At 37.4% G+C, this 12,710-nt stretch overlaps 1 protein-coding gene across 13 annotated transcripts in view; it reads right to left on the bottom strand.

The window, feature by feature from the left end:
- The window catches only part of LOC124283883 (phosphatidylinositol 4-phosphate 5-kinase type-1 alpha-like), a 76,071-nt gene that overhangs the window by 56,348 nt on the left and 7,013 nt on the right, over positions 1-12,710 (bottom strand). For all 13 annotated transcript variants that reach the window (XM_046719914.1, XM_046719918.1, XM_046719917.1 and 10 more), the window contains exon 2: positions 488-525. In XM_046719914.1, the coding sequence (XP_046575870.1) occupies positions 488-525 (38 nt within the window). The remainder of the gene's footprint in view (positions 1-487; positions 526-12,710) is intronic.

The following is a 12,710-nucleotide window of genomic DNA, read 5'->3' as shown; positions in this document are numbered from 1 at the left end:
TGACTGAAGGCCACAAGGGCCTGCAAATATTTGAAACTGCCGGCCCGATACAATAACAACCGGCGCTGGGCTTCCGGGCCGGCGATTATTTGAACACTGGTGTCAACCAAGTCAGTGAGAATGATCACCCAATCAAGTTGCCTCTTACAACAAGCATGGGTTGCTAAAGGCCACTTCTAACCTAATCTTCATGGGTACTCTACATTCAGGTCCGAATCTCTACAAACTAAAGTGAATATTTCTCAGCATCTTCATACCCTGCCGTTTAGATAACATTGTTGAAAAACACTTCCATGTTTTTGTCATCTTATATATCTCAAAGGAGATTATCACTATGAATGCATATCTGTGTATTCAGGTGAAACGATACAAATTACAACAAATATTGCTTTGCAGATACGTTTACCAAACACAACAAAACTGCAATAAAATATATGCACCATTTGAAGTATTGCTGAAGATTAACACAAAATGCTTCCATACTTACATCTATGGGTGTAACTTTGGGCTTGACGCCAACCGTCCCTGAAGAAGAAAAAGGTATTTGTTAACCTTGCTAATATAAGAATCAGGATTTTCAGGATAAAATGCTTCATAGCAAAGTGAGTGAGTCAGTTTAGTTTCACGCTGCACTCAGCAATATTCCAGTTATATGGCGGCACTCTGTAAATAATCAAGCCTGGACCAGACAACCCAGTGATCAACAGCATGAGCATTGATCAGCGCAACCGGGAACCGATGACATGTGTCAACCAAGTCAGCGAGCCTGACTACCCGATCCCGTTAGTCGCCTCTTACGACAAGCATGGGTTACTGAAGATCAATATTCTAACCCGGACCTTCAGGGGTGTAATATAAGAATCAGGATTTCCAGGATAAAATGCTTCCTAGGAAAGAACCTTCTTCATTTCCCACAATGCCCCCTGATGCTACATGTCTGCAGTATTTTCAGGATCATAACGTGTAACTGAAAAGGTTAAATAATGATTATATTGTTGTTTGGGGTGGTGAATTAGCCTAAAGGTTGAAACGTTCATTCGTCTTATAGAGGACCTGGGTTCGATTCCCCACATGGGTACTATTTCTGGTGTCCAAAGCCGTGATGCTGCTGGAATATTGCTAAAAGCGGCGCAAAACTAAACTCATGAACCAGAGTGCGAAATTTACGCTGGTCCTGTGGTCCCTGGCTACTAAAAAATCATCAGAACCACTGATAAGTTTGCAATGGTTTTGGTGGCCAGTGGATTTTGTATTGATAGTACGTAAATCTACGAGTGTTATTTTGGACCAGTGAGGTACAGACCGGACCACTAATTATTGTCTACTCACTGGTCGTGTGGTGTAGTGGGAAATTTTGAAAAGTTTCTTTCCCTGCGCACTCATTAATATTGTTGAAGCCACACTCAGCAACATTCCAGCTATATGACAGCACCCTGGAGCCGACTGTGTCTGGACCAGACAAACCAGTGATTGATGTCATGAGCAATAGTGGTGGTCCGATTAATTGAAATATTCAAAGATTGGTCGCTGTGACTAAACGACCAAGCAATCGATCATGTTTTCTCATAATCGAACACAAACAATTTTGGAACATATGTTTGCACTAACAATATTTTTCACAAGGTTGGTTTTGTCGGTTTTATTTCATAAGCACTACAATCTCATTCCAAGTCATGATTGAATTTTTTTCATAAAGACTAAAAGGAAATTGTTCCTAACATACATTTTGTGCAATTTGAAAAAGACCCAAAAGAACAACATGTTTTTTCTTTACTTTTTTGTGCATTAACAAACATAACCAGGAAAATTTGATAAATGACGCTAACCAATTGTTTTCGATGATTGATCGGTTGTAATGAACCAATCAACAATTATAGATTTTAACCAATTCCAAACACTAATGAGCAAAACCTCACTGTTAGGATACCATGATATGCAATTAAGGCCTAAACAAAATGTTATGGTTCCGATTACCCGACCGACCCTTGAATTTTGGTGCTGAACCTAATTTTTTTTAAGCGGTATGAATAAAATAAGCTTTCAGATACCATTGTTTTTTCCCGGCACCGACAGACATCGGTCATTTTGATAGAGAAAGTCGACATGATGGCTGCAAGCTTGATTAAATAAACAATTACACATTGATAAATGTGTTATAAGTTCGTACTTTATGTCTAAAAAAAATATGTAAAAAAAAAAATAATTCCTACCTACCTACCCTAAATTTTAAAGAGGTGTAATCGGAACATTATTTCTTTTATTTGGCCGAACCATACCATTCATCACATGACTTCAGAGACAGAGCTGAATTCAAATACAGAACAAGCATTGTCACTAAGGTGACATAATCTCCCCGCCGCAAATTATCAAATCAACCTTAAAAAGTAATGAAAGTTTAAGATGAAGGTAAATGTCAACAAAGACATGACCAGTCAACCTCTCTTGATATCTTGCTGTTTAGTTGTTCAAACACACAAATATGTTCAAGACTCAATTTGACCTTGACATGAATGTCTTAGTGTATGAAACCTGTAAAAATAGTAATAAAGAAATTGCTTATTAAAAAACACTCAAGGGAAGTCTTGAAAGTCTATGAAGAAAATCCAGTGAACTGTTCTTGAGATATCTCGCTGACAAGCTTAACATGCAGCTTAACGTGCTGAAATCTTCAAAGTGTCGCCATGACCTTGAGAATTATGTAAAGGTCACTAAAATCGACTGGGCCCTGCGCCTTCCCTCGATGGAGCTTGATGTCGAATATGAACAAAATCCAGTGAACAGTTCTTGAGGTATCTCGCTGACAAGCTTAACATGCTGAATACTTCAAAGTGTCGCCATGACCTTGAGAATTCCATGAAGGTCACCTTAACATGGAGATAAAACGTTAAAGTCCCCTCTCGACCTTGAAATGAAGGTCAAGGTCACCAAACCTGACTGGGACCTTTCTTTTACTGTGCTGAACCTAGGTACCAAATATGAAAAGAATGTAGGCAACGGTTCTTTATATATTCCAATTCGTATGTACGGACAGATCCTAATACTATATCCCCCGCTTCGTGCTAAACGCGCGGAGGGGGATAATAAAAAATTTCGACCTACCTACCCTAAATTTTAAAGAGGTGTAATCGGAACATTATTTTTTTATTTGGCCTAACCATCCCATTCATCACATCATGTCATCAAGAATTAGAACAAAGCATTCAGGAGCCGAGGGCAAATAAACCAGGAACAAGATATTTGACCCCAAATCTAAAGCAAACAAAACTCAAACACCTAATTAGAATAAAAGAATTCCCCACACATACACATGATGTTACCAACCTTGAGTTTGTATGAAAATCAGCATTAGCAGGACAGTGAACAGCTTTCAAAATGAACTGACCTGGGCCCTATATTCGTAGACATTAGGTCCTATGGTGACTTAGGACATGACAAATTACAGACTCCTCAATTTCAAGGTCATCACAAGGACATATTAACTTTCACTCTTCAAACACTGAAGGTACATAACGTATTTCAGCAAATGCCTGTTTTATAATCTAAACAAACTGTTTCCTGTATCAAACAGGGCTCCAGATAAGGGCCGTATCGGCGTATGTATGGATAAAAAATATGCACGATACGGTAGTAAATAATTTGGAACACGTAGCAGATACGCACGACGACAATGGTCCTAGAATCATTTACAGACTATCTGAAAAAGTATTGTTTTATTTGATGAACATAGAGATATTTTTTTTATGTCCTCAGATACCGTTTTCCTTCTATACTATTCAGTAGTGTTTATGTCTTCAGATACCGTTTTCCTTCTATACTATTCAGTAGTGTTTACATCTTCAGATACTGTTTTCCTTCTATACTATTCAGTAGTGATTATGTCTTCAGATACTGTTTTCCTTCTATACTATTCAGTAGTGATTATGTCTTCAGATACTGTTTTCCTTCTATACTATTCAGTAGTGATTATGGCTTCAGATACTGTTTTCCTTCTATACTATTCAGTAGTGATTATGGCTTCAGATACTGTTTTCCTTCTATACTATTCAGTAGTGATTATGTCTTCAGATACTGTTTTCCTTCTATACTATTCAGTAGTGATTACATCTTCAGATACTGTTTTCCTTCTATACTATTCAGTAGTGATTATGTCTTCAGATACTGTTTTCCTTCTATACTATTCAGTAGTGTTTATGTCTTCAGATACCGTTTTCCTTCTATACTATTCAGTAGTGTTTATGTCTTCAGATACTGTTTTCCTTCTATACTATTCAGTAGTCTTTATGTCTTCAGATACCGTTTTCCTTCTATACTATTCAGTAGTGTTTATGTCTTCAGATACTGTTTTCCTTCTATACTATTCAGTAGTGTTTGTCTTCAGATACTGTTTTCCTTCTATACTATTCAGTAGTCTTTATGTCTTCAGATACCGTTTTCCTTCTATACTATTCAGTAGTGTTTATGTCTTCAGATACTGTTTCCCTTCTATACTATTCAGTAGTGTTTATGTCTTCAGATACTGTTTTCCTTCTATACTATTCAGTAGTGATTATGTCTTCAGATACTGTTTTCCTTCTATACTATTCAGTAGTGATTATGTCTTCAGATACTGTTTTCCTTCTATACTATTCAGTAGTGATTATGTCTTCAGATACTGTTTTCCTTCTATACTATTCAGTAGTGATTATGTCTTCAGATACTGTTTTCCTTCTATACTATTCAGTAGTGTTTATGTCTTCAGATACTGTTTTCCTTCTATACTATTCTGTAGTGTTTACATCTTCAGATACTGTTTTCCTTCTATACTATTCAGTAGTCTTTATGTCTTCAGATACCGTTTTCCTTCTATACTATTCAGTAGTGTTTACATCTTCAGATACTGTTTCCCTTCTATACTATTCAGTAGTGTTTATGTCTTCAGATACTGTTTTCCTTCTATACTATTCAGTAGTGATTATGTCTTCAGATACTGTTTTCCTTCTATACTATTCAGTAGTGATTATGTCTTCAGATACTGTTTTCCTTCTATACTATTCAGTAGTGATTATGTCTTCAGATACTGTTTTCCTTCTATACTATTCAGTAGTGATTATGTCTTCAGATACTGTTTTCCTTCTATACTATTCAGTAGTGTTTATGTCTTCAGATACTGTTTTCCTTCTATACTATTCTGTAGTGTTTACATCTTCAGATACTGTTTTCCTTCTATACTATTCAGTAGTGTTTATGTCTTCAGATACCGTTTTCCTTCTATACTATTCAGTAGTGTTTGTCTTCAGATACTGTTTTCCTTCTATACTATTCAGTAGTGATTATGTCTTCAGATACTGTTTTCCTTCTATACTATTCAGTAGTCTTTATGTCTTCAGATACTGTTTTCCTTCTATACTATTCAGTAGTGTTTGTCTACAGATACTGTTTTCCTTCTATACTATTCAGTAGTGATTATGGCTTCAGATACTGTTTTCCTTCTATACTATTCAGTAGTGTTTATGTCTTCAGATACTGTTTTCCTTCTATACTATTCAGTAGTCTTTATGTCTTCAGATACTGTTTTCCTTCTATACTATTCAATAGTGTTTATGTCTTCAGATACTGTTTTCCTTCTATACTATTCAGTAGTGTTTATGTCCTCACATACTGTTTTCCTTCTATACTATTCAGTAGTGATTATGTCTTCAGATACTGTTTTCCTTCTATACTATTCAGTACAGGGATGGAAATAACCCATTGCCCGACGTCCGTGTCCAGTGTTTTTTTCTGTCGGGCAAGCAAATTTGTATATCACGCTGTACCGGTGTCCAGTTGACTTTCCAATGTTAATAATGCTGTTTATTTAAAAAATCAACAAGAAAATGGCCGGTATAGTGGAAAAATGATCAGGGCAAGTGATTTACATGTGCCACTGTACCGGAGTACACCAGCAATTTTAAAGTTATTTCCACCCCTGCAGTAGTGATTATGTCTTCAGATACTGTTTTCCTTCTATACTATTCAGTAGTGTTTATGTCTTCAGATACTGTTTTCCTTCTATACTGTTCAGTAGTGTTTATAAAATCAAGGCGAATGAGGTCAGGGATATGTGGGAATATATGTTGGCAGATGTCACGAATCAATGATGTGTACTGAATAGCCAGTTAACATCTGTTGCTGAGCCATGCATCTACCTACATGAGTTTACAACAGCCAGTGAAGGCTGATCTAGGCTTTATGAAGTTTGGCTATATGGAACAATTCGAGCTGAAAGCAGGTCAGGCCAAAGAATTCTGTCAGGGATTAATCTAGCGTTCTCAGCAAACAGGACATGGCCAGCAAATCGGAGTAAAATATTTTTCCCCATTATTTTGATAAATGAAACATTTGGAAAAAATGATTATTTGATTAAAATTTGGGATGTTTTCAAAATTATTGTCTTCATATAGTATGACCAGAAATTATTGAGAATTTTAGGAATATGTTTAATTGGGTTTCTAGTATAAACAACCGTGACCAGCTATCAAGTGCTTGGTTTCATTCAAGAGAGACAACTCCGTTAATCCTTTTCATTAGTTTGTGAAGAGTTATCCCCCTTTGTTTACTTGCTAGCAGACGACATTTTCAGTGATCCTCAGTATGGATGATTTAGAGAAGAGGAAGTTGATTTTAGAGTATTATAACAAGGACATCAGATCAGCTAAAGTGATTTCAAGTAGAACAGGCATCCCTTTGTCCACTGTTTATCGTGTTTTGAAAAAATATTGCAAATGGATATGGCATTGAGCACCAGGGAGGCGCAGGTAGGCCCAGAAAATTGACTGTCGGTGACAGGAGGTGGCTTGGTATTCTTGTTTCTAAAAACAAATGAAGGAGTTTAGAAAACTTAAGGCTGGATATGATTGATAGAGGAACTGTGGCTGTCTGTAAGGAGACAATTAGAACTGAGCTGCATGCAATGGGTTGGCAGAAAAGTCGAGGAATTCCATCACCGATCATGAAACCTGAACAAAAGGAGCGAAGGTTGAACTGGTGCTTACAGCATAGAAATTTTAACTGGGACAATGTGATTTTCTCAGATGAAAGTTCTGTGTGGCTGTTTCCTAATACACTGAAATTCTGGACCAAACAAACTGAAAAACCTTTGTATCAGCGCCCAAAGTACAGTCCGAAATTTAACGTGTGGGGTGGCATATCTGTGTTAGGGGCAACGCCCCTCTGTGTATTTGAAGGGAATATGAACAGTGAGCGGTACACAGATATTCTCGAGGGACATTTACTTCCATCTGCTCACGTGTTCTATGGAAATTTTTGGATTTTCCAGCAGAACAACGGACCCAAAACATCGTTCAAAGCATTCACAGGCCTGGTTTCGGACCCAAAATATGACATTATTAGATTGGCCAAGCTATAGCCCTGACCTAAATCCAATAGAAAATGTTTGGGGACTTATGAAGGAAAGTGTCAATAAGAAAAATCTGACAAATATTGCTGAAATGAAAGAAGAGGTGGTCCGATATTGGGACAGCATGGACCACGACTTTCTAACTTCTTTGATCAGTAGTATGCCCCACCGCATTGAAGCCTGCATTGCTGCCCATGGTGACTTGACAAAATACTAACTGTTCACCTGTCTTTGAATCTGGAGTTATGTTCTGCTAATATTCACATTTAATACGTGAGTAATGAGTGAAAATTTAAAAAAAAATTACAATCTTTAAATTCTCAATAATTTCTGGTTGTACTGTATTTAGAGGCATTTTCAACATTGAAACTTCACATTACCATCAATGTGAAAACTAGTCTGTCACACAGTCTCTGAATGGCATTATTTTCCCTTCTGCCAAGCCTTTTCACAATGCTAAAGCCTTAAATGAAGCAACTCTAGATTTCCTCATGTTCCAATCTCCCATCTCACTGGGGTTCCTTTTCAATTTAAAAGGAAATGTTTGTTTCTTTCAAAATTATATCTATTCAGAGACCAAGCGTTAGTCAATGCAAAAACTAACCACTAAAGATTAAAGCACCTTTTCAAATCACCCATACAAGACAAAATTAGTTGTGACTATAATAGCATAAATTTGCATATTCATAATTTTTATTTGTGGACAAAATACCAACATCTGCTGTAGATTAAGTCTCTGAGCGTATCCTCACCTAGGGTCTCAATCAGTGAACTCACAATTCCCCAAAGTAACCACAGTCCTTCAGGATATTCTTTCTATAAAATTGCTATGTTCAGTATTCTTTCACTGCTTTCTCAAAATATATTTGAACAAAGAAGAACTAATACTTGATGATTTTGTTGACTGAAGTTTTTTTTTCCATTTCAATTTTATTTGTCGAATGGGTATCTCAAACAGGTAATTCACTTTCACTCAGCATGTCAATTCCTCATTTTTCTAATCTTAAAAAAATAATTTAGCATCTCAAAAATATATATATTTTTTTCTTTACAAAACACAGATAAATTATTTGGTACAAACTACTGTATCACTGGAAAATACAGTTCCTCAAAATGAGTGAGTGAGTGAGTGAGTTTAGGTTTACGCCGCTTTTAGCAATATTCCAGAAATATCACGGCGGGGGACACCAGAAATGGGCTTCACATATTGTACCCAAGTAGGGAATCGAACCCGGGTCTTTGGCGTGACGGCGAACGCTTTAACCACTAGTTTACCCTACTGCCCCTTCCTCAAAATGAGCTGAGCATGCAACCGAGCATAATTTTTACGAGCCTCGTGGTTAAACTGCAGACTAGCAATTTTGTAGAATTTAGAACACTTGCTTTCTCAAGTTCAGAAATACGATGACCAAATCAAAATATTTGTGGCTAATTTCAAATAGTAGTTCATGTCAAATAAATGGATATCAGGAGACATCATCTAGTTCCTGAAAATTTTCACTAGTCTAACTAACAAAGACTAACAAAGTTGCAATAATTTTCTTTGCAAAATATGAATATATTCATCACCTCTCTGACCTTATCTATGCGAAATTCTGACACCCCTCTTCCTGTGCAGTTGTGTCAATACATGGCTCCAATGCTATTTAATCAAGCCCAGCTAAGCAAGCATCCAAATGTATTACTCACATTAGCATTCACACAAGAATTATAATCTCCACCAGGTTGGATGTGCTCTGGCAATTTACATTCAATATGTACTGAAACATGTGTCAGGTGTTTAAAATTAGCTCCCTGATGAGATGAACTTTTGCCTGGACACATCAATTAAAGTGTTCAGAGAGAAAGACAGAACTAATCATAACCTTTATGCAGGGATTTACGAATACCTGCGTCCTATACGCATAAAAATTGACAATGGACGCAGCAAAATTAAACAGCGCCTCCATTGGGGTGCAGAAAAAGGCCATATATACTGTTTTTGTAAAAAATTTCAATCAAGTAACAATATGTTTACACTGAGTTTGCTACGAGCTGGGTATGGTATCATTTGCAATTTAATTACTGTAACAATGTGATGATCATGATACACAATGCAATAACAGTAACCGAGTTGCAACAATATTACAACATAGTATTAATAATAATATAAGTGCCTGGGACCCCCATTTTGTAGTCCAGGACCCCTGGAATATAAGAGTACGAGTCGCAGGGACCCTCAAAAACAGGACTCGAGGAAAATCCCTATTTATGTGTGAGGTGAGGTGAGGTGAGGTGAGGTGAGGTGAGGTGAGGTGAGGTGAGGTGAGGTGAGGTGAGATGAAACAGGGTTTAATGTTGTGTTCAAGATTGTTGCACTTTGAGAACCATGTGCAGTGTGCGAAATTTACGCTGGTCCTATGGTCACTGGCTAGTAAAAATTCATCAGGACCACTAAGTTTGCAGTGGTCCTGGTGACCAGTGAATTTTGTATTGATAGTTAAGTAAATCTACGAATGTTATTTTGGACCAGTGAAGTACAGACAGGACCACTAATTATTGTCCACTCACTGGTCCTGTGGTCTAGTAGGAAGTTTTGAAAGGTTTCTTTCCCTGATGTGCATACATGTATGTGGCAGAACTCATCGGGACTATCATGGTAAGGTCAGTTTCAGTGTGAGTGAGTGAGTTTAGTTTAGCAAAATTCAAACAATATCATGGCAGGGACACCAGAAATAGGCTTCACAGACTGTACCCATGTAGGGAATTGAACCCTGGTCTTTGGCGTGATGAGCGAACGCTTTAACCACTAGACTATACTAATTTGAAAAACTTAAATTTCCTCTGAATATGCTTGAAAACAATAACACTGTTGTGACGCTTTTAAGATTTTTACAAGCCCAGCTCCCACAGCTAATTAGAAAAAATAGCTCGCTTTGCTGCTGCTGACACATATACTCTCAATGAAAAATCCTAGAACAAATGCACTATCCCAATATTGCCTGTAACCTCAAATCGGTGAATCAAATTGCATCCCTAAATGAATTCTATTTGTTTGTGAATACACAAGTGAATCATAACAGCCCTACTGTACACTGTATAAGTGATAATTATATACACAACGCAATGCCTATAAAGTGCTGTCAGGTGGCTGTGCTATAACATTTTATACCACCTTCGTTACTATCCATATCACCAGTAGTAGCCATTGTGTAACAGTGTTCACGAATGGTGTTTCAAAGTAACAGGACATTGGGTCCTGTCAGTTTCAGATGTCTGTATGACCCATTGAATATTCAGAGGACCCATAGAATAAAATTAAACACACATTTCAGATTTAACATTTCTTATAACTGGCATTGAAATTATTAACAAACATAAGATTTATAAACAGCAAACAAGTGTGACGTGTCACATTATAACAACTTCAGTCAAAATCATTGTGAAATATACAGTCAGACATTGGGGCCGGCGGGTTGTAGACAGTTTTATTGGACTGTTGGCGAATCTGACGGATTTGATTGAGGGTCCGGCGCTATTCGTGAACACTGGTGAACACGGAGCGATTTTGCTATTTACAACCTTCACCGGTGCATGTTCAAAATGGCTGGTACAGGTTGCCTTAGTAAGAGCTTGCACCTAGTGCAGGTAACAATAAAAAAAACAACATCTTATCCTTGTCACCGTGTGTTTTATTTGGGAAGTAAGTGGCTGGAAGAAACAAGACTTGTTACAAGCATAAACTTGTACTTCTTAATCAGTTACGTAGCAGTAATCATATAATTGATGTTCATAAATAAAGGTAATGCAAAATTGTAATGGTATTATGGGATCTGATTCTGTTCACTGTATCTTATACAGAGGATATGTTATGAAAATTGTTAAACAAGTATTTATGCTAAGTTTTAACCCAGTGACATTATTTTGTGATGCAACTAAAAGTTTGATGGTGCAGCCAAACCTGTAAGCCAGGCTGCACTCAATGCAGGTACTGAATAAACCTGAAATCACACCTTGGTATACATCAGTATGGCCCAACAGATTTTATGAACATGCTGATTGGTTTGAGCATGTTCACTAATGGTGTTTGAATGGTTTGTCTGGGACATCACAGGACCCACAGGAACCAAACATTTCTTATGTGGCATTGAAATGTACATAAGAAAAAATAAGATAAAATCTGCCAATGTTTCACATATAACAACTTCAGTCAAAGTTAGTATGGGTTGTAGACTTCTATCGGACCGTGAGCCGGATTTGTCAGAGGGTCAGAAACTAGCAACACCATTTTGGGACATGGGAACCAAACTCTCATGCAGAATACTTGCCAATGTTTGTTTGTTATATGGGTGAGCAAGTGGAGTGAGCTTTAGTTTTAGACTCAGCAATATTCCAGACATGGAAAATGAGGACACAAGAAAATGAGCATCACACATTGTGCCTATGTGGAGATTCGAACTCGGGTCTGTAGAGTGACCATCAGATCATGACAATTGTACAAGCAGTGTTTGCAATGACGCAGAGTACCTGCCTATTTGACGCACAAATTATCTCAAATACGCTGTGAATTTAGTAGCTTGCGTCATTGCTAACACAATGCTACTGGCCCTTAGTTCAGATAATCTAAAGTTCGTTTTCTGTGCGATGACTGGTTTTTTGACTGCTCGGTGCTGATTAAATATCTGACCTGCCGTGTTTTGGATGACTCCCAAATTTTTATGCCTAGGGCAAACACTGTACAAGATATGTTACTGACTGACTGACTGAGTTTGGTTTTACGCCGCTTTTAGCAATATTCCAGCAACATCACAGCGGGGGATACCAGAAATGGGCTTCACACATTGTACCCATGTGGGGATTCGAACCCGGGTCTTCGGCGTGACGAGCCAACGCTTTAACCACTAGGCTACCCCACCGCCCCAGATATGTTACTATGTAACAAACATGATAATAATGAACCGGCAGATACAACACAATGATTTGTAGTGTAGTTTTGTTCCACCAGTCACTTGCTGTACACATTAATTGAAACTCATATAACAAACCACGGTCATTAATATGAACAGTAATATTGATCATCACAATAAGCATAAACAGTGTAACGCGACACGTTAGTTATGTATTTTATTTATGGAACTATTACCATACACAGTGATAAAGTTTGTTTGGGGTTTTGTTGTTGTTTAATGACCCATTCAGCAATATTCCAGCTATGTGGTAGCATTCTGTAAATAAACGATTCTTGGACCAGACAATCCAGTAATCAACAGCTTGCGCATCGATCAACACAATTGAGATATGATGATATGTGCCAGCGTGCCTGGTCACCTCAGGGGTTGAATTTTTTTTCAAAAAT

The sequence above is a fragment of the Haliotis rubra genome, unplaced genomic scaffold, assembly GCF_003918875.1.
Source record: "Haliotis rubra isolate DU_JTF1 unplaced genomic scaffold, ASM391887v1 Scf324, whole genome shotgun sequence".
In the NCBI taxonomy this organism is placed as follows: domain Eukaryota; kingdom Metazoa; phylum Mollusca; class Gastropoda; order Lepetellida; family Haliotidae; genus Haliotis; species Haliotis rubra.
Note: the sequence above shows the minus strand (reverse complement) of the source record. Positions and strands in the feature narration are given on the sequence as shown.